The sequence below is a fragment of the Cynocephalus volans genome, chromosome 10, assembly GCF_027409185.1.
Source record: "Cynocephalus volans isolate mCynVol1 chromosome 10, mCynVol1.pri, whole genome shotgun sequence".
Lineage (NCBI taxonomy): Eukaryota > Metazoa > Chordata > Mammalia > Dermoptera > Cynocephalidae > Cynocephalus > Cynocephalus volans.
Genome location: NC_084469.1, coordinates 108,685,769 through 108,712,943, shown reverse-complemented (window position 1 = coordinate 108,712,943; position 27,175 = coordinate 108,685,769). Strand labels below are relative to the sequence as shown.

The 27,175-nt window shown below is 46.6% G+C and overlaps 2 protein-coding genes across 4 annotated transcripts; one reads left to right on the top strand and one right to left on the bottom strand.

Annotated features, from left to right (window-relative positions):
• The first annotated feature begins 13,461 nt into the window (after window positions 1-13,461).
• Window positions 13,462-19,153, top strand: LOC134389205 (calcium and integrin-binding family member 3). Of its 2 annotated transcripts, XM_063112707.1 has the most exons (6): window positions 13,462-13,512; window positions 13,728-13,762; window positions 15,481-15,592; window positions 16,552-16,699; window positions 17,709-17,904; window positions 19,132-19,153. In XM_063112707.1, the coding sequence occupies exons 1-6, from the start codon at window positions 13,462-13,464 to the stop codon at window positions 19,151-19,153; spliced, it is 564 nt and encodes a 187-aa protein (XP_062968777.1). The 2 variants fall into 2 exon arrangements, with proteins under 2 accessions (XP_062968777.1, XP_062968778.1); XM_063112708.1 differs by lacking the exons at window positions 13,728-13,762; window positions 15,481-15,592.
• Window positions 19,154-21,246: 2,093 nt separating this feature from the next.
• LOC134389543 (hematopoietic SH2 domain-containing protein-like) lies at window positions 21,247-26,890 on the bottom strand. 2 transcript variants are annotated; one of them, XM_063113093.1, is made up of 5 exons: window positions 26,766-26,890; window positions 25,048-25,137; window positions 23,847-24,012; window positions 23,308-23,424; window positions 21,247-21,807 (listed from the first exon to the last, which is right to left on the bottom strand). In XM_063113093.1, exons 1-5 carry the CDS (start codon window positions 26,888-26,890, stop codon window positions 21,247-21,249), a joined length of 1,059 nt encoding a protein of 352 aa, XP_062969163.1. The 2 variants fall into 2 exon arrangements, with proteins under 2 accessions (XP_062969163.1, XP_062969164.1); XM_063113094.1 differs by having other exon boundaries at window positions 26,841-26,890.
• Window positions 26,891-27,175: the final 285 nt, after the last annotated feature.

Below are 27,175 nucleotides of genomic sequence, written 5' to 3'. Positions count from 1 at the left end.
ACTTAACTTCCCTAAAACCAAAGCCTTGATCCCCCTGGGGAAAACTGCCTTACCTGCAATCCTTCCCACCTCAGTAAACAGCTCCTTTATTCACCAGCTGCTCGGCCAAAAGTCTTGATCATCCCTTGACTCTCCTTCCTTTCCCAGCCTGCGTCCGACCCATCAGCTAATCCTGTCATTTTCCCTTGAAAATCCACCCCAAATCTGATACCTTCCACTGGCTCCACCATTAATGCTCTACTCTGAGCCACCAGTATTAGTCACTTGATGGCTACATTAGCCTCTCATCCTGGCTCCAGCAATAAAATCTCAGCCCTGCCTCTGACTACAACTTAAGGGTCTTAAAAGACACAAGTGTATTCATTTGTTAAATCCTCACCACAACCCTACAAGGTAGAGACTTTAGCCCTACTTAGAACTCATTAATTTTTTCCGTTTTATGAAAATACGAAATATGTCGGTGGTGTATTAAAAAAATTAAAACACTAATTTTATTGGGGCATAATTTATACACAGTAAAATGCATCCGTTTTATTCTTATTTTTTAAATTATTTAATTAGCAAAAGTTGTGTATGTTTATTGTGCACAACATGATGTTTTGAAATATGTATGTATTATGGTATGGCATTTCACACACTTATTTTTCATGGTGAGAATGCTGTTATTAGTCCATTTCTGTTGCTTATAACAAAATACCTGGAACTGGGTGATTTATTTTATTTTTATTTTTAAAAATTGGTTATGAATATTCATGGAGTACAAAGCTAACTGTCACCACTCGTGCTGAAAATGTGATGGCCAGATCCATACTGGCAGCATGCCCATTACCACAAATTGTGATTATACCCCGTGTCCCCCACCCAGTTGTCCCCGACTACCCTCCCCATCCCCCATCCCCCCACTCCACTTTGTATCCCTAGGTGTGTTCTCTCCCTCTGCAAGTCCAACACAACCACTGTGGTCTGTCTTTCCTTCCTTCTTTCTCTCTTAGCTCCCTCTTACGAGTGAGGACATGTGGTATTTATCCCTCTGTGCTTTCCTTATTTCACTCAACATAAGTTTCTTCAGGTTCATCCATGTTGTTGCAAATGGGAGAGTTTCATTCTTTTTTATGTCAGAATAGTATTCCATAGTGTATATATGCCACATTTTCCTTATCCAATCATCTACTGATGGACATTTAGGTTGGTTCTGTGTCTTGGCTATTGTGAACAGAGCTGCGATGAACATGGGAGTGCAGGTATCCCTTTAACATGATGATTTCCATTCCTCTGGGTATATACCCAGAAGTGGGATTGCTGGATCATATAGAAGATCTATCTGTATTTGTTTGATGAACCTTGTGCTGTTTTCCATAGTGGTTGTACTAATTTACAGTCCCACCAACAGTGTAGGACTGTGGAACTGGGTGATTTATAAGAACACAAAATTTATTGCTTATGGTTTTGGAGGCTGGGAAGTCCAAAGTACAGGGAACACATCTAGTGAAGGCCTTCTTGGTGGAGACTGGCACGGGAATCTCACATGGCAGAGCAGAGAAGGAGAGACTCTAATGTGCTCTCCTCTTAAAACCCTCAGAACCACACCACTGACCACCATTATTAACTCATTCACTACACCGTGGTCCTATAATCTAATCACCTTTTCAAGGCTCCACCTTTCAATTACCATAATAGGACTTCAGCAGTTGCAGTGGGGATTAAACTTCAATGACTTGGGGGGGGGGGCATTCAATCCACTGAAAACACTTAAAATCTCTCTTAGCAGTGTTCAAGAATATAATACATTGTTATTAGCTATAGTCACTATGTTCTACAATAGATCTCTTGAAATTATTCATTCTAACTGAAATTTTGTGTACTTTGACCATCACCCCAACCACCATTCTACTTTCTAGTTCTGAGTTCAACATTTTTACATTTCTCATGTAAGTGAGATCACGTGGTATTTGTCTTCCTAAAATGCAGTCATTTAAATTGTACCCTTTGGTGAGTACTGTCACATTTATACACTGTGTAACCACGTCCACGATCAAGATATAAAACACTCCATCACTCCAGAAAGTTCCCTTGTTCGCCTTCACAGTTAATTCCCCCATCCCCATCCCTAGGCAGCTTCTGGTGTACAAAGATGTCACTATAGATTAGATTTGGCTCTTTAAAAGTTTCATATAAATGGAACCATACCATATGTGTTCTTTTCAGCCAGGTTCTTCCACTCAGCATGACGGCTTTGAGAATCTTCCTGTTGGGTGTAACAGTAGTTCATTCATTTTCACTGCTGAGCATTATTCCTTTGTATAAATACATTCAACCTGTTTTTCCACTCACCTGTTGATAGACACCTGGGCTCTTTCCAGTTTGGAGCTGTAATGAATAGAACTGCGACTGAACATCAATGTGTAAATCTTTGTATGGACGTAGATTTCATTTCTCTTGGACTCACTCCTGATGCCTCCATTACTTAAAGTAGAATTGGGTTCCCCCAGAATAAAAGGTGATTCTTAGCCACTCTGGCTTTGACACTGTGAGAAGAGAACAGAGTTGCATAGGGTGTGCCGAGAACCTGATCTGCCAGTTCCCGTAACACTTGGGGCTTCAATGAGTTGATTTTTTCTCTTTCCCCAACACCACAAGTAATTTGTTTGCGGAACAAGCAGAACTACTGTCGTAATCCAAACACAATTCTATTTTTGTTTCCTTCCATCCTCTTAAACGTCTTTTTAAAAATGTGAGTCCTCTCCCTCTGTCCCTGGATGCAAATGCTGTCAGGCCCCATGACAGTCCTCTCACTGACACGTTAAATAACTGGAATGTCCAGACCTTGACTTGGAGAGAATGGTCTCCCGTCACTCTCTGCTAAGATCTGCTGCAGTAGGGAAGGGGAAGGACATGGGCCTTCTACAGTCCCCTGTTGTTCATTGTCAGCTGCTGTTTGTGTGCACTCCAGGGGGTTAAAACAGGGGTGGAGGAGGGGGAAGTAGGAGAAAAGGAAAATTCTTGATCTTCACTGGTTATGGCTGATTCCTCCTCGGTGGGCACTGGCTCTCAGGGAACTCTCACCTGAGGCACCTGGCTCTGCCATAACACCCATATCTTGACCTCTAGACGTCCCCCTTTGCTTTCTCAAGTGTGGGTCAAGCCGGGGCCACAATCAAGATATAGAACGTTCCATCACCCCATAAAGTTCCCTTGTTCACCTTCCCAGTTAATCCCCCATCCCCATCCCCAGGCAACTTCTTGTCTACTCTTTGTCACTATAGATTACATTTTTCTTTTTAAAAGTTTGGTATCGATGAAATTATACCCCATGTGTTCTGTTCAGCCAGAGTTCTTTCACCCAGCATGATGTGTTTAGGATTCTTCCTGTTGCTCTAACAATAGTTCATTCGTTTTTACTGCTGAGCATTATTCCATTATATAAATGTAGTCAATTTGTTTATCCACTTACCTGTCGCTAGACACCTGGGCTCTTTGCAGTTTGGAGCTGTAATGAATAGAACTGGGTCGTCTGGATCTTCCAAGAGTGGAAAACGGAACACACGTCAAAGCTCTCCACGGGTTCAGTCGAAGCCGCCTTTGCTAGGCTTGATGGTGGAATGTAAAATCTTGTCCCCTGTCCCCTAAAAAGAAGGAGGACTTACAGCATGACCACCTCGCCCTCCAAAGTTTCACCAGTCTCCTCATTAAAACTTCTCTGCTCCTCTCTGACTTTCATTTAGATCATTGATCTGGCTGAAGGGACCAAGAATCGGGGGCATGTTCTAGGGGCCGTGTCCTTTGTCAGTCCGCATGGGACGGGGTCTGTCTTGCTCACACTTTACAATCCAGTGGGAGGAAGTGTCTCTCTCTAACATCCTCTTAAACCTGTTCTTTCTTCTTTTCTTTCCTCATTTTCTGTCTTTCATCTTTTTTCACATTATTCTTGTTGTGGTAAGATACACATGACATATAATTTACCACTGTAACCACTTTAAAGTGAACAATTCAGTGGCGTTAAGTACATTCACAGTGTTGTGTGTCTATTTACTTTCTATCTGATTACAAAAGATATATAAACATTTACTGTGGAACATATAATCAGAAAAATACAGAGAACTCCCCTCCCCACAAAAATAGAAAGTAGAAATCACTTCTGCCCAGAGATAATCTTGGTTATTGTTCTGATATCTTTATTTCCAGTCTCTTATTATCTATAATTTAAAAAACAAAAATAGGATCTCACTTTATACTTGCTTGGTCACCAATCTTTTCCACTATCAGAATGTTGTGACTGCTTTTGTGTATTAAGCTTTAAAAATGTATCACTGAGTTTTTAATACTGAGAAAAATAGAGAAGAAACCAAAATTCTCCCACAGTCCTCTGCTGACATTAAAAATATGCACGTGTACACACCCCATGTGAGAAAAATACACAGCACAAAAGGGTTAAAAGAAAAAAGAAAGAAAACAACAGCCACTAAAAGTGAAAACCTTCTTCCCATTCTCTCCCAAAACTATGAACAATATCGTTATGATTTTCCAGCACGGAAGTGTGTATATCCCACCTATGTATCCGTGCAATGCTCTTCTTATGTCTACTCTCCGCTTTTCACTTAGCAAAATGTCTTGAAGCTCTTTACACGGCAGAGGGACACCTCCACTTCACCTCACTCAAAGCCTGGATGTCCTGTGGCTGAGTGAAGTGGTGCCCAACTGATCCGATCTCCACGCCCACAAATCTTGGCTGGTGTTTGCAAGTGACCTGCGTTTGTTGCACTGGAATCGCTGTGTCCAAGATTATGCATACTTGTGAATTTTATTTCTGACAGCTGTTGCCCAAATTGTGGCAGGAATTTTTTTGGAGGGGGGATGAGTAGGGGGTGCAGAAAGGAGAAGAAGCAAATGTCCCCAAATCTACAGGACACAGGACAAAGGTGGGCACAGTGACTCCCTTTCCAAGTCTTACCTGCAGGGGGAAGCAAGCGACTGCCTGATTCTTGGCCATACGCACAATCTTTGGCTGTGCACAGTTGCCCTGAGAGCGCCCAGAGAGAACAGGCTTCCCGTGCCAGCGGATGCCAGCACGTTTGTGTTAAAAAAAGAGGCGACCTTACTGATGACACTGACTGTGACAGAAGCACCTCCTCACAGAGGGACATGACAGCCTCAACTGGGGAAATCTGTTCTCCCCCAGCCAGCCCTGTAGCCCGGCCTTAGAGGTTAAGGATAAGAGGTTTTGGAGCTTGTCTCTGAGCACTTGTAAAGCTGTGTGCCCCAGAGCAGGTGGCTTGACCTCTCTGAACGTCCCTTTTTCTCGTTTATAAAATAGGGATGATGATGTTGATGATGACAACGACAAAATCTACAACAGTAACAGCAGCTAATACTTTCTCTGGATTTACATGAATCATCTTATTTACTGTCACACCCACCCTATTAGATAAATCATCCTAATTTTACAGATAGGAAAACAAGGCAGAAACTGTCATCCACCTATGCTGAGCGATCCACTGCTGATTTTGTCACACTCTGAGGCCATCCGTCGCAAGAATATTTAATGCATCTCTGAGTGTTTTTCAACCTTTTTACATTATTTTATTATTATTATTTTTACATTATTTTATTACTTATTATTTTATTGTTTATTATTATTAATTACTATTTTCAACCTTTATACATTGTTTTTTACACCTCTGAGTGTTTTTCAACCTTTTTTTAATTTTACCCCTAAAGAGAAAATTTGAATTTAATTCAGTCTAATTTAGTTTAACTAGAGAAGTTAAATTCCAATGAATATGATTTTGTTGGGAAGGGTTGAGCTTTGGGGGGGCCACAAACCATTGATATATCCACGATGTTTCTGTCCTCTCCCCCAACCAATTTTCACTCCCTTGGGGGCATTATTGCCCCCACTGATAATGTGTGATCTAAGAGAAAACACTGCCAAATAATCTATGACACAATGCTTTTTGCTCATTAAAATTTTTATCTGAGATCTGTTTAAAGAGTCTTGAGATTTAAATACACATAAATTTTTAATTAAATACTACTCCTGTATATATGCACAGAAAAATACAATAAATCAACTAAGGTGTCTTAAGCTTTAATTTTTTTTTCTTTTTTATTAAGAGTTTCAGAAGGAGTAAACTTATTTATGTTCAGAGCGTGCTCAAGTAAATCACGTTTGACATCAGGCTTGATAATGTCTTTGCTTTATCACATGGTTTTATCTTGTGTGCCATCAAGGACACTGGTAAGGAATATTTCTTTAAAGGAATTGACATTGTTTCAAAGAATAGAATAGGTAAAGGAAAAAAGTGTCTCGACAGTGGGGAAACCTGGCAAACACCACCTTATCCAAATGATCAAGTTAACATTGTTGGTGACGTCATGCAGCTGTCATGTAACCCCTGATATGATGTGAAAAGTAGGGCACCCCGCCTCTGAGGTCTCTCCCCCCAAAAAACTAATTCCAGTCTAATCATGGAAAACCATCAGACACACCCAAATTGGGGAACATTCTACAAAATACCTGACCAGTATTCCTCAAGACTATCGGGGTCAGGAAAAAAAGGAAAAGAAAAAAACCTCAAGAGCTGTCATAGCAGGTGACTAAGGAGACATGGCAACTAAATGCTATGTGGGACTCTGGATTGAATCCGGCACAGAGAAAAGGACATTGTGGCATGTGCGACCCATGTTCATAGCAGCTTATTCTCAATAGCCGAGACGTGGAGGCGGCCCAGGTGTCCTTCAATGGGTGAATGAATAAACCAAATGTGATATATCCCGTACAATGGAATATTATTTATTTTTTAATCGTACATTTTTATGGGGTACAGTCCGTTGTTTCAATACATGCATGTATTGTATAATGATCCAATCAGAATAGTTAGCGTATCTATCACCTAAACATTTATCATTCCTTTGTGGTTATAACATTCAAGATCCTCTTTTTGGCTATCTTGAAATATACAATGCAATATTATTGGCTATTGTCACCCTAGAGCACCAGAACTTAACCTTCCTGTCTAATTGTAACTTGGTAACTTTTTACTTTTTACCAATCTCTTCCCACATGCTCCCCCCTCCCCTTCCCTGCCTCTGGTGACCACTATTCTACTTTCCATTTTTTTCTTTTTAATTTTATTTTTTGCTTAATTGACCCATTATAATTGTATGTATTTATGGATTATGATGTGTGATATTTGGGTACATTTATACAGTGTGCAATGATCATGTCAAGGTGTTTAGCATATCCATCACCTCAAACATTTGTCACCTCTGTGTGTTGGAAACATCCATAGTCCTCTGCACTAGATACTTGAAGTTATACGGTAATTTGTTGTTGACTGTGGTCACCCTATATTGCTATAGAACATTAGATCCAAGTCTCCTTATCTCTCCACGACTTTGCATCCATCTCTCCACCCTCTCCTCCTCTCCTGCCCCTCTCCTCATCAGTCTCTAGTAGCAACTATTCGACTCTGCTTCTGTGAGATCAACTTTTTTAGCCTCCACATATGAGTGAGAACATGCAATATTTCTCTTTCTGCGCCTGGCTCATTTCAACAATGGAATATTATTCAGCGTCAGACAGGAAGGAAACTCTGACATATGCTGCAACATGGATGACCCAGGAGGACATTGTGCTCAATGAAATAAGCCACTCACAAAAGGACAGATACTGTACGATTCTACTCGTATGAGGTCCCTAGAGTGGACACTTTCACAAAGACCGAACGTAGGATGGTGGGTGCTGGGGGCTGAGGGAGGAAGATGGGGAGGAAGTGTTTAATGGGGACAGAGTTTCAGTTGGTGACGGCTGCACAACGATGTGAATGTACTCAATGCTGTTGAACTTATGCTTTTAAAATGGTTGAAATGGTAAAGTTGATGCTATGTGTGTTTTACCACAATAAATAAAAAGATTACCCAGAATAAACTTGGTTATTAAAGCCCACGCTTGGATACTGGGGAAACTGGCAAAATATTCCGGACTGAATGAAGTCTGGAGATCAGTTAGCAGTAACGTGTCCATGTTAACTTCTTAGTTGTGATAGATGTGTTGTGGTTATGGGAGATGTCAACATTAGAGAAGGCTGAATGAAGGATCTATGGGAACTCTTCGTATCAACTTTGTAACTCTAATGCACATTGATAATTATTTGAAAACTAAAAGTTTATTAGAAAAAGAAAGAATCTGTAAAGGAACTAAATGCAGTTGGGGCTGGTCTTTTCAGCCAGCTCTGCAATGATGTTGACTTTGAACTCCCACTTCAAGAATGTAGCTATGCAGGTGGGTTTCCACACCCCCATTCTGCACATCCAAGGGGATTTTCTTCCCAGCCACTGGACTCCATCCCATGAGTTTTGAAGCTGGGGCTTTTTAATATGCATGCGTATGTAGGCAATGGGGTAGTGTCAACAGCATTTGTGAGACTCATCTTGATTTTGGAGGTATTAAAATGTGAAACAAAATGTGCATGTTTGAAGGGATGAGAAACATTATTATTTTTTCATTAAATGTTTGAGATAACTGGAGGTCCGCATGTTTTAAGAAATAAAGCAGAGACGTCTCATGGGTCAGTTTCCTTCAAGAGTAACATCTTGCAAAACTCTAGTACAATATTACAACCAGGATATTGATGTCACAACAGACAAGATATAGAACAGTTCTGTTATCACAAAGATTCCTCTTGTCCTTTTATAGCTGCATGCACCTACCCCTGTCACTGCACAAGCAAGCAGTGATCTGTTCTCTATTTCTCTAATTTTGTCATTTTAAGAATGCAGTCTAGATGGAATCATACATTGTGTAACCTTTTAGGATTGGCTTTTTTTTTTTTTTCCACTCAGCATAATTCCCAGGAGGTTCATCCAAGTTGTCATGTGCATCCTTTTTGTTGTTGAGATGTATTCTATACTAAGGATGTGCCAATTTAACTATTCACATGTGGATTGCTTCCAGTTTTTGTGTTACATGTGTTACAGGTTTTTATGTGAACATAAGTTTTCATTTTGGGGGATTGCCCAAGAGTGCAGTTACTGGGTCATCTGGTAATTGCATGCTTAGTTTTGTGTGTGTGTGTGTGATAAAAACACTACATGAGATCTACCCTCTTATCACAACTTTAAGTGTACGAGATATTCTCGCTGACTCTAGGTAAATGTGGTACCGCAGATCTCTAGGGCTTATTCATCTTGCTTGACTGAAACTTTGCTCCCATTGATTAGTAACTCCCATTGCTTCCCCTCCCCCAGTCCCTGGCAGCTACCATTTCACTCTCGGATTCTATGAATTTGATTATTTCAGATATGTCATATAAGAGGAATTATGTGGTACTTGTCTTTCTTTGACTGGCTTATTTTCCTTAGCATAATGTCCTCGTGGTTCATCATTCTGTTAAAATGACAAGATTTCATTTTTTAAGGATGAGTAGTATTCCACTCTGCATGTATAGCGTATTTTCTTCATTCTTTCATCTGTCTGTAAACTTTTACACACATCTCGGCTGCTGTGAATAATGCTGCAATGAATATGGAATACTAACATCTTTTCGTGACTCTGATTTCATTTCTTTCAGATAAATACCCAGAAGTAGAATTGCTGGATCATATTGGTAGTTTTAATTTTAATTTTTTGAGGAAACTCTGTAATATTTTCCATACCAGCTATGCCACTTTGTCTTCCAAAATCTTGTGCAGGGTTTTCTATTTTTCCACATCCTTGATAACATTTGTTTTTGTAAATAGCCACCTTAACAGGTATGGGGTGATATCTCATTGTGGGTTTAATTTGCATTTCCCTGATGATTAGTGACTGGCAGTATTGTTATCACTACAATTCTACAAAGGTACTTCAAAAAGTTCAAGGAAAAATAGAATTAAAAGATAATACGCATCATTCCATGAACTTTCTGAAGACCCCTTGTATATTACAAGGCATAGTGTTGCGTATTGTTTAGTATCATGAAGCTGAAATTGACCCATATTAAGATAAAATTAATCTATGCCATGAAAAACAATTTCTTGGAAATTAAAAAAAACCCAGAAATCTCACAAACCTGTCACTGGAGCTGGGTGTCAGAGAAGCAGCCTCTGGTGGCTGGCAGACATGAACAGCAGCCTAGTAATGTAGTTAGAGACTGCTGAGCCCCTACGCAGCACCAGGCCACCTTGTCCCCTCTCAACTGTGTCACGCTTACTGCAGCCTCAGGGCCTTTGCACATGCTGTGCCCACTGCCAGGAACTCTTTTCCCACTCAGTCTGTTTTGTCACTTCAGGTCACTATTCAAATGTCACCCCATCAGATGTGCCTTCCCTTCTTACCCTCATCTCTCATCCCTGCCTTGTTTCATTTCTATTTTTTATCATTCTTCCTAGAACTTAGCACTCCTGACTAATTATGCATTTATTTGGTTGCTTGCCCAGTGCAACGTGAGCTCCACAAGAGTAGGGACCTGATCTATTACCAGGACTTAGGACAGTGCCTGGCACACCGTAAGTGCTCAATAGTTAATTGTTGATGGAGTAGGCACATAACCAAATCACAAAGCGTCTGTTCAGGCTTAGGAATCTGGACTTCAATCATGAGACGACAGGGAGTAAGGAGGTGCTTTCTAATTAGTTTGTTTATTGTCTTCACTTTAAAAAATTTATTTACATGCAATAAAATTCACACTTTTTGGTGTACAGTTATGAGTTTTGTCAAATGAATATAGCCGTGTAAGTGTTAAATGAAGTTTGGCCTAAAGCTGCCTCCATATGGAGTCCCAGGCAGCAAACTGCACCATAACTTAGTATGTAACAAACTACAACCTAACTTAAGACTACATCCTTATAACAAATAGCTGAGTCTCAGCCAGTTGCAGCAGTTGAGCTTCAGCCAATCACAGGCTGCCACCTGATCAATGTCTATATTAGGCAAATACCCAGCTGTAATCAACCAAGCTATGTCTGCATGTCACTTCTGGTTTCTGTCTATAAGTTCTGCCTGCCCACCTTGCTGGGTGGAGCTTCCTGAACCTCTTCTGGTACTGAGGACTGCATATTCATGAATCGTTTGCTCAAGTAAACTCTGTTAAATTCAATTTGTCTAACAGTTTGATCACCCCCCAAATTCCTTTGTTCCTCCACCCCCAGGAGCACAGAAAGTAGATTCTGGACATTTCATATAAGTGGAATCATACAATAGGTGCCCTTCTATGTCTGGCTTCTCTTGCTCAGCATGTTTTTACTTGAGATATTTGTCTTTTTATTGTTGAGTTGTAAGAGATCTTTATATATTCTGGATACTAGTTCCTTACTGGATATATGATTTGCGAATATAGTCAGTCCTTCATATCTGCAGGTTCTGCATCTGTGGATTCAACCAACCAAAGATCTAAAATATTTGGGGGGAAAAAAAACCCAATAAAAAATAACAGTAAAAAATAATACAAGTAAAAAATACAGTATAACAACGATTTACATAGCATTTACATTGTATGAGATATTACAAGTAATCTAGAGATATATGGGAGGATGTACATAGGTTATATGCAAATACTATGTATGCCATTTTACATAAGGGACTGAGCATCTGAAAATTTTGGTATCCTGGCAGGCAGGAGGATGTCCTGGGTGTCCTGGAACCGATCTCCTGTGAATACCGAGGAATGGCTGTATTTTCTCCCATTGTGTGGACATGTACAGGTATTTTTGTGAACATAGTTAAAAAATTTTTTAGACATTTTTTATTTTTTATTTTAAATTTATTTTTTATTAGCATGTTCATTGTTACAAATCATACTTATTCTTTATGCCCTTTATCCAAATCTCTCCCCTCGTTCTTCCCCTCCCCCTCTAATAACCATAGATTTGTTCTCTCCATCTGATAAATTAACTGTTAATTAGACTTTTTTTAAAGAGCAGTTTTAGAGTCACAGCAAAATTGAGCAGAAGGTACAGAGATTTCCTGTATACCACCTGCTCCCACACTTGCATAGGCTCCCCCCTTATCAACATTAGTCAAGCACAAGAGTGGTACATTTGTTACCATCAATGAACCTACATTGATACATCATTATCACCCAGAGTCCATAGTTTACATTAGGGTTTCCTCTTGGTTGAACACAGATTTTTATTTCCCTTGGGTAAATACTGAGGAGTGTGATTACTGAGTCGTGCAATGTCTCCAGAGTGGCTGTACCATTTTTGCATCACTACCAGCAGTGTACGAGAGTTCCAGTTGCTCCACATCTCACCAACACTTGATATTGTCAGCTTTTTCTTCAGTCATCCTCAGGGATGATTTTAAAGCCTGATGAGAGTCACGTTTTACAAGATGACTCCACGGACTTGGGTGGAGGGTGGTTGATGAGGCTGAGGCAGGGGACCTTCCTGGGAGGAATGGTAATGATTGAGACCGGGGGGGGGGGATCAATGAGGGGAAGAACCAGGAGTGGTTCAGGGGGCTTGAGGTATGGGGCTGCAAAATGCTGAGCAGGAGAAGAAAGTGGAAAGACAGGTGAGATTCAGAGCAAGAAGGGCATGGAGGGCCAGGCCGAGGGCTTTAGACCTGCAGATTCTCTGCCCAGGAGCATTGTGGGTCTTAATAAAGGTAGTAGCTGCTACATTGTATACACCCCTTGAGGACACATGGTGTACAATAGAATGTGAAAGGCTCTGAGAAGTCCTGCAACAAAGAACTCTGTTTGGTGTTATTTAACCCACTGTTTCTTAGTCTTAGACCTTGGATCATTTTTCTCAAGTCATAACACTTTAATAATAATAGTATTGATAGGGGGCTGGCTGTTTAGCTCAGTTGGTTAGCACATGGTGCTGATAACACCAAGGTCCAGTGTTTAATCCCTGTACCAGCCAACTACCAAAAAAAATTTAACAAAATAATAGTGTATAAATAATAATAGTAAAACTCCAGTGCACAAGTCAGAACTTCATCTAGTTTGTTTACCATTATGCCTAGAATTGTATTATACACAATGCTCAAATTTTTTTTATCTCATTAGATGTCAGACTGACCCCACGAGTAGGTACTAATGTAATTTCCAACTCACCAACGAGGCTCAGAGAGGTCAGGCGACTTGCCCAGGGCCACACAGCTAGGGGGCAAAAGCTGGAATTTGAGCTGGGGTGTACCCACAGCCTTTCTGCCACCCTGCCTGCATCTCAGAGGAGCCCGGAACCGCCGGCCTCAGCCAGTGGTGGCGGATGTGGTTTCCCCACTGAGGGCTGCTCTGTGACCTCCCACAGCCCTTCTCCTCACCCGTGGACACGTTTGGGCTGTTGCCCAGAGAGCTTGGCTGTAACTTGAGTCTCACCCAGCCTGGGGGTGACGGGGCGGGTGGGCAGGTGACAGCCAGGGCAGGGAGATTTGTCCAGACACTGGTGCGCAGCAGCCTGGAAACCTGTGTGGCCCTGAGGAGACTGGGGGCTTCAGGAGTCCCTCCCGGAGTCCGAGCTGTGGCCCTCACCATGGGCAACAAGCAGACGGTCTTCACTCCTGAGCAGCTGGAAGCATACCAGGTATGGGCGGCAGGCTGGGCCCTCGGTGGCTTCAACAGCCTTGGTTTTCTGGTCTGAGAAATGGAAACAGCATTCCTGCATATGGTTGTCAGTCCACAAGTGTTCCTGGTGTGGCTCTGTGTGTGGCATCTGGCAGAGATGGACATGGGGTGGTGGCAAAGGGGGAGGAGGCCCCAGAGGCAGGTTCTGGGTCAAGCCATACTCTCTCTCTGCAGGACTGCACTTTCTTCACAAGGAAGGAGATCATGAGGTCAGTCTGGGGAGAAAGGAAGGGAAGACGTGCGAGCAACTTTCTATCTATCGCTGGAGGGTATTTGTGATTGGAAGGGACGCAATATGTCATTGAGGGTAAAGCGCTAATATGGGAGTTGCAGACATGATGAGTGGATGGAGGCAGAGACGGGGAAGGTGAAAAGTCACATCTTGTCATATGGTCATGATCTCTATGCTGATGAGCTTGGGCTTTCTCCCAAGGGTGGCAGGGAGCCATGGAGAGAGTGTGAGCAGGGGAGAGACAGATGAGCATGTAAGAAAGGTCCCCCTGAGGCCAGTGTGGAGAAGCTGAGACTGGGGGCTGGGAGGCCAGTTGCAGAGTCCAGAACCAGCTCTGGGCTGTGGGGTTGGCATCAAGGTGAGTGTGCAGAGAGAGGTGTCCTGGGGCTGCTGTAGGTCCTTAGTGTCAGAGCAGCGAGATGGGCACTGATGAGTATCCCGCATCATCATGCAGCCTGTGGGGCCATTGTCCAGAAACCCCTGCCCATGAACTTGGAGCTATGAAACCCAAGCCGGCCAGGGGTTGGCTGCAGAGCGATTGGGGCCAGGCCCCAATTGTGTAGGCACAGGACATTCATTATTGATGGGCACACCTTTCACCAGAGGGCCCCATTGTCTGGGTGAAGACAGCTTGGAGGGTCACCTTGGCCATCATGATCAGATTACTGAAGGGGAAACTGAGGCTCAGACAGGGCCAGGCTGACCTCAGGCACTAGGGCAGATGGGCAGAGATCCAAGGATTTTGAAAGGCTGGCGTTTCATCTGTCCCAAACTTCTCACTTGTCAGACAGAAACCAAGGCTCGGAGAAGGAGAGAGACTTGGTCAAGGCCACACAGAAACCCAAATTCAGGGTGTTCCCTAAGGAGACCCAGACAGGGAACTGGGTGGTCAGGGCTGAAGTTCCAGATACCATCCCCTTGCTTTGAGTTCCTAGCCATCATATGACCCAAGGGCTCCTGTCTCCCTCAGAGACAATCCCCAGCAGCTTAGAGACCTCAGAGTCATCAACGGTCTCTACAAGGCTGATGCTCAGCATGACCCAATGAAGGTATGGCATCACCAGGTGGTGGCATCTGAGTGGAGAGCTGGCCTGACAATCTAGGTAGTGTGTGTGATATTCAGTGATTTGCAAAATGCCTTTCATTTGCCTTTTCAAAAAACCTGAATATTAGCTGTTTGCCTCTGCTCTGGCCCATTGAGGAAACCTGCGTTCCATTGAGAGAGGGAAGGAAGGTGTGAGAAGAGGGTGGAGGGGGGTCTTTAGAGGCAGGATCCAGCTGAGAATGTGAGGATGTCAAGAGATTCACAGATTATCTAGGATTCTCTGAATGCTTGCTGGGAAGTGATTTGGCTTTAAGTATCCTTCCTTCTGCCAACTCCACCTGCCTGATAAACTCCTATTCATGCTTCAAAGCCCAGCACCAAAGCCCCTTCCTCCAGGAAGCCCTCCCTCCTCTCTGACTTGCTTTCCGCACATAGTCTCCCCTAGCCCTGGGGTCCTCTTTCCACCATGGCCCTGTCCCCAAGGGTTTGTCTGGCTCTGTCTGCTTGAGGGCCAGGCCCAGGACTGATGACTGCTGGGGACCCAGCATGTTTCAGTGTGGAACGAGGAGCTACAAAGGTGAGAGAAGAGGGACAGTCCCTCCCTAACTCCTGGCTCCCCGCCTTCCCTGGCTTTTTCCTCTCCATACCAGGCTCTTCTATCGCTACCAGGACCTGGCCCCCCAGCTTGTCCCCCTCGACTATACCAGCTGCCCAGACGTGAAGGTGCCCTACGAGCTCATTGGCAGCATGCCTGAGCTGAAGGTACGCCCAGGCCATGGAGAAGGCAGGGAAAAAATAGTAGACATGTCCCTCATTGTGTTCCTGTGCGGCGGGTACTACAATTATCCCCATTTCACAGGCGAGGAGCAGGCTCAGAGAAGTTAAAACCCTTGTTCACAGTCACACAGCTACAACATGACAGAGATAGGATTAAAGCCCAGAGTTGTTGGGAGGATGGAATGAGATAACGCAGGGAAAGTGCTCAGCACAGGCCGTGTAATGTGGCAAGTACTCGGGGGACGTTAGTCCTTTCTGTAATAGGAGCTGCTAAATGCAGGGTCTTCTTGGCTGAATGTTCAACACATGGTTTATGCCTCTGAAGGAAACTTGGAAGGCAAGTGACCTACTGAGAGTAGGGATTATTCAAGAGGAACAGAATGGATTGGATTGCCTGAACAGAAGATCCAGAAGCAGGGCTACTGTCAAGTACAGCTGGAACCAGGGCCCCTCCTGATGTGTTCAGGAATCTACCTCCATCTGTCAGCTCCTTTCAGGATAAAGCTTTAGTCTCAGGCAGCCTCTCCTCTCCAGGTAGTGAAGGGAACCCTCAGACCCCAAGCTTTAGCTCCTGTCAGCTCTGCAACTAGCAGAAAGCAGTACCCCCGTCCCAATTTTTCAGAAAACATCCCAGGTCAGCTGCTGATTGGCCAGTTTCAGTCACATGCCCATCCCGGAGCCAATCATGGTGGCTGGTGATTGGAAATGTCTCTGATTGGCCTCACCTGGGTCATGTGGCTGCTTCTGGAGCAGGAAGTGAGGTCACAGTCATCCAGACCACAGGAGCAGGGACTTGAGTTATCTGAACCCCTGTCCAGGCTCCGTGGGAGGGAGGGAGTCTTGGTGGAGGATGCTTGAAGGTTCCCAGGAAGGTGAGTACTGAGAGTAAGACCACCTGGACCCCCAGACACTCTGGGGATGGCCTCTCTGCTTCCTGTCTCCAGGACAACCCCTTCCGCCAGAGGATCGCCCAGGTCTTCTCTGAGGATGGGGACGGCCATATGACCTTGGACAACTTCCTGGACATGTTTTCTGTGATGAGCGAAACAGCTCCCCGTGACCTCAAGGCATACTATGCTTTCAAAATTTATGGTGTGTGCACGGCCCCAGGGGTGGGAGATATAGGGGTGGGGTAGGAGCCAAGCGGAGCCCCCATCACAAATGTCTCCCCAAGATCTTCCAGGCCCTGCCCAGCCCTGTTCCCTATCCCACCCTGGAACCTATGCACCATCCCCTTGCTCACTGCATCCCAGCCGTACTGGCCTGGCTGTTCCTGGAACACACCAAACTCTTTCTGCCTCTGGATCTTTGCCTCTGCTGTGTCCTCTGCCTAGAACATCTTTCCCTCGGCTCCTTTTTATCCCTGAAGCCGAAAGCAGGCCCCACCCCAGTCACTGCCCATCCCATGATCCTATTTCTCTCCTAGCACCGGGCAATGCTGCTTAATTTCTTATTCGTTAATCTGTTCATTTCTTTTTGACTTTCGGTCTGAGGAGACCCCGGGGTAGCAACAGTATCTGTTTTGTTCAGCCTCTGTGTCCCCTGCCTGGCACATAGTAGCTGCTCAGTTAAGTATTTATTGAATGAATGAATGAGTGAATTAATTAAAGGCAGTTATCTCAGTGCCTGGCACCTAGGACACAGTCAATAAATACTTGAGTGAATAAATGAATGAAAAACAGTTACCATGATGTCTCACACCTGGTAGGTGCTTAATAAATACTTGTTGAATGAATGAATGAAAAAGTTATCACAGCACCTGGCACACAGTAGGCACTCAATGATTACTTTTTGAGTAAGTAAATGAAAAATAGTTATCACAGTGCCTGGCACACAGTAGGCATTCAATAAATATTTGTTGAGTGAGTGAATAAATGAAAAACAGTCATCAGGGTGCCTGGCATGTAGTAGGCACTCAATAAATACTTGTTGAATAAATGAGCGAACTCCCAGCAGGTCTCTGCCTGATTCCAAAGCAAGACCTAGATTCTACCCCAGGGTTTTGGGTGACTTCCAGTGACTCAGTTTCCTCTTCTGTACATGGAGACAAGCCCAGCCCACCTGCCACCTGCCGTCACTCCCCATCCATCCTGCTCCACAGACTTTAACAACGACGACTACATCTGCGCGTGGGACCTGGAGCAGACGTTGACCAAGCTGACTCGGGGGGAGCTGAGTGCCGAGGAGGTGAGCCTGGTGTGCGAGAAGGTGCTGGATGAAGCCGATGGAGACCACGATGGGCGGCTGTCCCTGGAAGACTTTCAGAACATGATCTTGCGGGCACCCGACTTTCTCAGGTGATGAACCCCACCACACCGCACAATCCTTCTCCACATCTGAAAGGTGCTCTTCCAGAGACAGCTCACAGACTCCTTTTGTGAAAATTCCCGTGCTCATTCACTTGTGACCTCGGGAAACTTTCTCAATTTCCCTGGTCTCGGTCCCTGCATCTGTAAAATGGGGATTATTAGGGATCCTGTGGGCAGCTCTGGTGGGTGGATGCAGCTCTTTGGGCAACTGGAACATGGCTGGACGTCAGCCCTCGTTGCCTGAACAGTTTGCAGCGAACAGACTACAGCTGTAGTTGGCAGCCTTGCGGGGGAAGCAGAGCCCCCACTGCAGGGCTGATGTCGAGGGCTAAACGAGTGACTAGACGGGTTGGCAATGTAAGGCCAGCAGGCCACCTCTGACCCGACGCCTGTTTTTGTTCCTCCCGTGAGCTAAGAATGGTGTTTACATTTTCAAACAGTTGACAAAAATCAAAGAATAATAAATAACCCATGCATATGAATATGATATGAAATTCCAATTTCTGTGTCCAAAAATAGAGTTTTCTGGCACACGGCCATGCCCATTCATGTACATATTGTCTGTGGCTGCTTTCGTACTGTGACGGCAGAGTTGAATCATTGTGCAAAGTTGAAAGTATCAACTATTTGGCCCTTTACAGAAAAAGGTTTGCTGGCTCCTGAGTTAATACATGGAAAGAACTCAGGGCAGTGCCTGGCATGTAGTAGGTGTTCAGTAAGTGCGTGCTACCACTGCTGTTGTTGCTATTGTGATTGGCATTAACCTTTCATGCACCGAGGACCTCCTGTACCCTGGATAAGCAGGACTCATCTCCTGGCAGATAGAGACACGGAGAACGAACACAGGATGAATTCCCTGCCACTGACTGAGCAGCCTCTGTGTGTCCCGTCCTGCACATTCACCCCTTCAGCCCTCATTACAGCCCTACAAGGGGAACAGCTATTATCCCCATTTTACAGAAGAGTAAACTGAGGCGCAGAGAAGGGCAGCCACTCGCTCAGAGTCCCACAGCAAGTTTGGGGTGGAGCTTGGATGTAAACTCTGCCCCAAAGAAACCTGCTCTCAACCTCTATGGGGGTCAGGAGAGCCACGGCCTGGAGTTCATTGGGGGCGTCCATCTCTCCACGTGGCTTCCTGCCTGGAGTGTGGGCGAGGAGGTTGACGGGGGTGGCCCTCTGCCCGATGGCACTGATTCCTTGTCTCTTTGCACACAGCACCTTCCACATCCGCATCTGAGGGCGCCGTGGAGGAGGAGCCCGGCCGGAAGACGGGGGTGACCCCTCTCTCCACTGTGCATCTGTTCTCTGGGAATAAACAAGTCACTGAGTCACATCTGCTGGGAGGACACATTTTCCACCTTAAATCTGGAAGATGGGAAGGAGGAGGCATAGAATCTTATTTTCACCTTGGGCTGTGTGACCCTGGGTGTGGCCGCACCCTCTCTGGGCCACAATCTCTCTGTACAAGGAAGGGGATGACTTCTAGATCTCTCTCCACTGTGAAGGCTGGAAAAGCCTCATTGTGAGTCTCCATGGGCAGAGGTGGGGGGGAGATCAGGCCGATGCTGTCCCACCCCAAGGTTCCCCAAGGCTGAACCCTACCCCTGACTGCTCAAGTCTCTTCTTTTCCCTCAGTCCCTGAAAGGAACTGAAACTTTCCCTCTTTGCTGACTCGTTAGAGCTGCCAAGGGGAGGCTTCTGATTGGGGGCAGTGGTGGCAGGAATGTCATTTGCTGAGGCGGATACAGCACTTTACAGTTTATGAAGCACCTGCTCCTCTACCATTGCATTGGCTCCAAATGACATCCCTGCAGGTTGCAATCATGCCTTCATTTGAAAGGAGCAGAGTGACCCTAAGGCCACACCTCAAATCCTTTGCAGAGGCCGACTTGAACCCAGGCACACCTCATTCCAGATCCCAGACCTCTACACTTTGTGAATTTGGGGAGTCACACACCCACGCCACCCAAGGTCGTCCCAGGACCCCCATCTATGGTCCCAATCAGTCCAAGGAGTGGTCATTCCTGCAACCAAGACCAGCCCCCAGGGACTTTCCCAGACACCTTCACTGTTTGTCATTTCTAGAGAACTCGCTTCCACCCTGACCCCCATTTCTTAAGCCCCTACTGTGCGCAAAGCCCCAAGTTTTACATGCACCCTTCCAGTCTGTCCTGAGAAGGAAGAACTGCTCTTCTTCCATTTTCCAGGTGAGGAAACAGACACAGAAAAGTCTAGACTGGCCGAAGGTCACATAGCACCACGATCTGAGATTTCCTCCAGAGCTCACCCCCACCCACGACCTTGTGCTGCCGCCTCCCTTTTCAAAGGAAGGGGGTTCCTATGCTTCTCCTAAAGCTGACAATGATGCCCAGAGTGCCTACCGTGCACCAAGCCCTCAACACCTCTTATCTCCTTAATCCACCAAAAAACCGCGGGAGAAAGCTGTGCACAGCCTGTGTACAGGCGAGGACATACTCGGAGTTGAGCCCAGGCACAGCTCCAGTTGGCAGAGTTCCTGCTTTGTGGTTTCAGACCAGAGAACAGATGATGTAGGAAAAGAGCTCAGACTCACCTGGCTTCAAATCCTGGTGCCGAAACTATGTGGCCCTGTGGCACTGGCTATGCTTCCTCTCCTCTCTGAACCTCAGTCTCTTCTTCAAAACGTGGAGCACGACTCTACGTGAAGGGCTTGCTCAGAGGCACAAAAGAATGAACATGGAGGGTCTGGCCGGGGTCTGGTGCATAGTAGGTGCCCCGAACCATCATTGTAACTCTCATTATTAAAATGACCAGGGAACCCCATTGACAATTGCAGGAGCAGATCCCAAAAACATCTTTATTACATTTCCCAGGTTCCTGAGGACTGGTGTGGGCTAGTGGCTGAGAGTGTGGCAGTCCCTGGCAGTGAGGGTCCCAGTGTGAATTAGTCCGTTTCTGTTGCTTATAACAAAATACCCAGAACTGGGTGATTTATAAGAAAATGAGATTTATCGCTTACAGTTTCAGAGGCTGGGAAGTCCGAAGTCCGGGGAATGCATCTGGTGAGGGTTTTCTTTGGTGGTCGCTTCACAGCAATGCAGGGGTCTCCCATGGCAGAAAATGATGGAGCAGAGAGAGAGAGAGTCTCATGCTCTCTCCTTGTAAAGCCTTCAGAACCACACCCACAATGACCGTTAAACCATCAACTTAACCACCTCTTCAAGGCCGAACCTTTCAATTACCATAATAGGATTTCCACCCTCAACAGTTACACTAGGGATCAAGCTTCTAGTACACAAAATTTGGGTGACACAATTCAGTCCATATCATGGTGCCAGGGTGAACCCCTCACTAGCAGTACCCAGGGGCAAAGGGTGGTGGTGGGTGGTATTCCTCAGGGAGCTGGTCCTCCTGAGTCCCCGTCAAGTCCTTTGGCTCTGGCTCAGATACCTGGGAGGACAAAGCCCTCGCCACCACTCTGTGCCAACTCCAGCTGGCCGACCTCTCAGCCTTTTTGGAGGGGGCATTTCTGTCTCTTGGGGACTGGGGCTGTGAAGGGCTCTCGAGGGATGTGGCCAAAAAAAGGTCCGTGTAGACACTGTCTTTCCAGGCTGCGTCACCTGAGTGCTCTTGGCTGCCTGCTCTCGCCCTGGAGGTGTGAGTCACCGCTGATTGCCCTGTGTCCCCGAGTGATGACAAGCTCACAGCCTGGAGGTGGGATTCCAGCTGCTGCTGGACCCTCTTGCCCATCTTGGGGAGCATTTTGAGGTTTTTCCAGAGTTTCTGGTGGGCCTCCCCAAGAGGGGATTTCGGGAGGCAGAAGGAGGCAGCCTCCTCTGTGAGTACTCTGTTCAGCTCTGCAGATGGCTTCCTTTTCTTTGGTTGATGGAGCAGGACTAGCTTTGCGGAGGCCTGAAACCGAGAGCAGATGAGAGCTGGGGCCAGCCCATGCACTAAAGCTCCTAACCTGCCCCAGAAATTGGGGCCTGGAGCCCTCCCAGATGCCCTGAGGCTGAGAAACAGCCCTGTATGAACACCCACACCTGATCCCATACCGCATTCCTTCCCTCCTCAGTAAACAGCTTCACCATCTCCCTCAGGGGTCGGCAAACTTTTTCTGTAAAGGGCCAGAGAGTAAATATTTTCAGCTCTGTGGACCACACTGTCTTGTCTCAATTACTCTGTTGTGACAGGGCAAAACAGCCACACACTCTTATTTACCCCCTCAACCACTGCTGCCCTTGACAGCTCCTTCTGCAGCTGGCAGCCACCGGGAACATTTAATGCCATCGATCTGATCATGCTCAAGCTCTCCTGTGGCTCCCTGGCACACTTGAAATATTATCCTGGCTCCTCACCCTGGCCCCAAGGCCCTGCACAGCTGGCCCCTGCCAACCCTGGTGCCTCGCCACCTGAAGATCTCCCTCTCACTAACTCCACTCCCTCTCCACACTGGCTTTTGCTCTGTTTTTCAAACACAGTGAGCCTCAGGGCCTTTGCACATGCCATTCCTTCTCCTTGGAATGCCCTCCCTGCATCTCCATGTGTGGTTGGCTCCTCTTCACCCTGCACATCCCAGCTCTATGCCACCTCCCCTAGGAGGCCTTCCCTGACTGCCCCTGACACCTGAACCTCCACTCATGTCCATCACACCAGCCAGTTTCATTTCCTCCACTGTCAGAACTTCCCTGCTGTGCAGGGGACTTGGAGGACACTTAGGCCTTGACCTAGGGGCACGTCAAGGTCCACCTGGCCCCGAGAAGCTGAGATACATTCATTCATTCATTCATTCATCTACTCTAAAGATTCATTAATTGAGCCCCTTCAATATGCCAGGTCCTCTCTCTGGGGTGGAAGATGCAGAGGTAAACAAACAAGACGGATCCCGGCCCTCCCAGAGCTGACAGTCCAATGGGGAAGGCAGCCACGAAACATGTAAACCTATAAATAAACAGGATATATTTATATTTTTTAACTTTGGGAAGCACTCTGTAGCCAACAAACAGGACAATGTGATGGGGAAAGCAGGGGGTGTTACTTTTAGTCTGGGAGCCTGGAGAAGGAGACACTTGAAGGAGAATTGAATGCTGACATGGGAAACCTGGGGGCATAGCACCCAGCACTGCAAAGGCCCTGAGGTGGAACTGGCACATGCAAAGTCCCTGGGGTTTACTTGATGGCAGAGGGGCTGGATCTGGGCAGGCGATGGGTAGAGGAAGGAGCTGAGGTTGCACTGTGAATTTTGATCTCGGTGTCGAGAAATCACTGGAAGGTCTTTACGCACCAAGCTACGGGGTCTAATTCTCATTCTAAAAGGAGCCTCCTCTGGCAGCTGTTGTCCATCTTTGCCCCTGCCCCTCCCCAAGGTCGAAGGTGCCAGCTCTAGTCACATACCTCCTCACGTGTGGCCACCGAGCAGAAGGAAGGCCTCTGATGCTCCTGGGGGCCATAGGCGGGGCTGGTGGCTTTCTCCGCCAGTGCATTGGAGTAAAGCAACAGATCCTCATAATCCACGTTTGCTGGATCCTTCTGCGGAGTAGAAGGTATCTGCAGCTCAGCATCATGGAGGGGAAAGGGCAGGCTGGGGTCCTGAAGGAACCCTGGAAGGCCAATCTCAGGTACTGTCCCTCCCATATGAGTTTCTTAGGAGCTAGGCCACGCCTACCAAGGCTTATTAGGAAATATGCCGTTCCTACAAATCAGCCAGGGTTATACCCCGCACAGGAACCCTTGTAAAAAATCAGCCTGGGGATATGGGCCACGAGGGTGGAGCCGTGGGGAAACGGACCATGAGGGGCAGGGCTGTGAGGGGCGGAAAACTAGGAGGGGCGGGACCGGGCTGGGCAGAGGACACTGAGGGCGACAGCATCAAGAGAAGCTAAAGGGGTGAGTGGGAGCAAAGGGCTTGGCCCCTAGGAGATGGCTGTGGTCCTGGTGGGTCCCACCCTTACCTGCCCGCAGGGTTGGGTCAGCAGCTCCCCGTGCGGCCGAACCGGCTTCTGCTGGTGGAAGGTGACTAGGGCGTCCAGTGAGGCGTGGGACACGTTCTCCCCGAGGATCACAAAACTCCCATCATCCAAGAGCTTCACCATGAAGTGGCGGCAGCAGCTGTGGGCTCTGCGGGAGACACTGCAGGGGCTGGGACATCCCACTCCTCCTCACTGCTCCTCCCGCCCCCAGCCCTTGAGCTGCCAGCATCGTGGTGGCAGCCCTGCCCAGGTTCCCATGCAGGCTGCTCTACCGGCTAGCCCTGAAACACCCAACAGGTTACGAACCTTGCTGTGCCTCAGTGTGCCCATTTATAACATGGGGCTACTAAGGGTGACTTCAGTTCTTGTGACGATGAAAGGGGCCACAACAGGTAAAAGCTTAACTCCATAATTGGTTAGAGGTAACTGATCGATAGAAATGATAACAATGAAAATTTTTGAGTCAGGCCCCAGCCTAAGACTGTGCCTGGCACACAGCAGGACCTCAATAAATGCTTCGTTAATCAATGAAAGTATTTATTCGTGGCCCACTGTATGCTTACTGTATCTCACTTAATCCTCACATCAAGCTTTGAACTTTAGTTTCGCATTCCTGTGTTAGAGACGACCACTTTGCAGGAGGCACAAAGATGTTGAGTAACTTGTCCAAGGTCACACAGCATGTAATGGCAGAGCTGAGCCTTGGACTGTGTGACTAAGGGCCCAAGCTTTTCCCACTGTGGGTAACTCTGTAATTGAGCCATTGCAATTTTTATTCCTTTGGCCTGGAATCCTTTGGGTTTTCCTTTTGAAAGTAGTTTTGTGCTTCTAAATCATGTAACTGAGATGCTAGATCAGGCTTTGAGGCCTTGAGGAGATGGGCTTCTCTGTGTTTCCTTAACAGAGTCAGGGAATCACTAATTAGATTGTGAGGGGTCAGGGGAGGGCCACAGCTACTCTCAGGCCCCCAGCAGTCCCTGTTCTCAGACACACAGTCACAGTTACTGCTGAGCCCATGTCTGCTGGTTACAGCCAGACCTGCAGCCGCCCACTCTTCAGCCAGATCTGGTCAGACCCTCACAGTTTGCTCTCTGAAAAGTTGTGGCATGAAGCATCCCTTGCCCCCTCCAAGGAATCCCCAGAGCCAACCCGCCCCTGCCCTGGCCCCTAGCCCAGGCCTTACCTGTAGGACAGCGTGTAGCCCACGTGGCTGTGACTGACCCTGATGAGAAAAGATCCAAGCGGCTGTGACTCCAGCAAGTTCTCCGCAGCCCTGGAAGGACACACACAGGAGGGAGATGGCCACGGTCCAGTTGCTCAGCATACCAGCCAGACTCCTGTTGTCCCACTCATCTCAGAACTGACTCCATGGAGCCATGGGGGCCAGTACTTTTTAGCTTCCTAAATGAACGAACGACCTGAAATTTTTTCTCAGTTGTTTCAGACCTCGGGATATTTAGTGATAGGTATGTTTCCCTGGAGGTGGCAGGAAATCACCGATGACTTTGACCCCAAGGTAGACCTCTCATCTTCCACAGCCCCTGTCTGCCTTCCCAGTGCCTAAAATCCCCCCAGCAAGGCAGTTTTGGGTGGATCAAGGTGTCGTAGGTAACAAAACAGGAGCTGTATTCAGATGCATGTGAATTCAAAACCCAGCTCTGTTGTGCATTAGCTGTGTGACCTCAGGTGAGGGTCTACCCCTTTCTGACCTTCAGCTTCCTCAAGGTGAAAGTAAACCCTCACTGCCAGGGCTGATGTGAGGACAGATATAATGCATGCGATGTTGTGAGCTTGGGACGTGCAGAATGTTCATTATTATAATTAGTGCTGTTATTTACTGTATTATCACTACTATTATCTGGGGTTCACAGAGGGTAAGGTGGCCTGTGGGACCAGGTGGGGAGCACTTGCACTTGCTCTGTTCAATAGAGAGGCCACTGGCCACCTGAGCATTTGAAATATGGCTGGTCCAAATGGAGATGTGCTCTTAGCATGCAATATATGCCAGGTTTCCAAGATGGTGCAAATAAAGGAAAGTATACTATCTTGTGAATGATGTGTGTGTGTGTGTGTGGGTGTGTGTGTGTGTATTTTAGTAAGGATTACACATTGAAATGATATCTTGGATATACTGGGTTAAATAAAATATATGATTAAAATTAGGGATGGCTGGTTAGCTCAGTTGGTTGGAGGACGGTCTTATAACACCAAGGTCTTGGGTTCAGATCCCTGTACTGGCCAGCAGCAAAAAATAAATAAAAATGTTCACCTGTTACCTTTTATTTCTTTTAACATAGCTACTAAGAAATTTAAAATTACAATGTGCAGCTCATGTTATATTTCTACTGCACAGCATGGCCCCAGAACTCAGAAACCATACCCACAGAATTCTCCCAATTTCCTGCGTGCGGAGGGTGACAATAAATACTCTTTTCTCCATTTATCTAGAGCCTAAAGGTGATGAACTAGGTGGGTTCTTTTGTTTATGTCCTCACCGTCTGAAGTAGGAAGGGCACACTGGTTATATCCTGATGGATTGAGTGAGAGTGGCTGCTTGGGGCGCTGTGTTAGGAAGGGTTCTGAGGCTGTATCCTGCCATCATTGATTGGTGACGGCCTGGGTGAGGTGGCAGTGGGGGTGCTGCGAGGCCTCTGGCAGTGCTGGGCTGGTGGCCACTGCCATAGGGAAAGCCGAGGCTCAGAGAGGGGAAGTAACTTGCCCAAGGTCACATAGCGAGTCCATGGAAGAGGTAGGATTCAAGCCTGGGACTCCAGAGCTCTTGTCACCGTCTTGTTACCATGACCTGAGCCAAGCCCAGAATTCTGTCATGAAAACCTACTCAGGGTGGGGGCAGACAAGCAAAGAGGGCGAAGGACAGCGTGTAGGGTGTAGTGTCCTCACTCTCTTGAGATGGCACCGTGGAACCACTCGGGGACCCCGTCACGGGCCAGCTGGCTCATCTGTGTGTGCACAAACCAGTCCAGTCGTGGGGGTAGCGGTGGGGGCAGCTTCCCGGCCTCTGTCATGGCTTCCCAGGGGAAGGGTCACCTGGGGGTGAGAGGGAGGGATCAAGCTTGGTCCACCTCCCATCTTCGCTGGAGTCTTTGCAGCTTGTGATGTCTCCTTCTTTGAAAAGTCCTTCAGGCTGTACAGAGCAACGGGCTTAAACCTGGCTTGTTTCTTGAGCACCTACTGTGTGCGGGGGACTTTATACTCATTGTTTCATCGACTCCTCCCCCAAATCCTCCAAGGACTTTTCCTTTTCCTTTTATTCTTATTACAGCATTACTATGAATGCTAGAAAATTCCCT

Excerpts from the sequence above, each read along its gene's own strand:
- LOC134389543 (XM_063113093.1), bottom strand. The coding sequence starts at position 26,890 with ATGACAGAGGCCGGGAAGCTGCCCCCACCGCTACCCCCACGACTGGAC. Across the intron at positions 24,013-25,047 it reads GGCTACACGCTGTCCTACAG|AGCCCACAGCTGCTGCCGCC; the intron begins GTAAGGCCTGGG and ends TGTCTCCCGCAG. Across the intron at positions 21,808-23,307 it reads AGAGGCCTTCCTTCTGCTCG|GCCTCCGCAAAGCTAGTCCT; the intron begins GTGGCCACACGT and ends TCTCGGTTTCAG.
- LOC134389205 (XM_063112707.1), top strand. The coding sequence starts at position 13,462 with ATGGGCAACAAGCAGACGGTCTTCACTCCTGAGCAGCTGGAAGCATAC. Across the intron at positions 13,513-13,727 it reads AGCAGCTGGAAGCATACCAG|GACTGCACTTTCTTCACAAG; the intron begins GTATGGGCGGCA and ends CTCTCTCTGCAG. Across the intron at positions 13,763-15,480 it reads ACAAGGAAGGAGATCATGAG|GCTCTTCTATCGCTACCAGG; the intron begins GTCAGTCTGGGG and ends TCTCCATACCAG.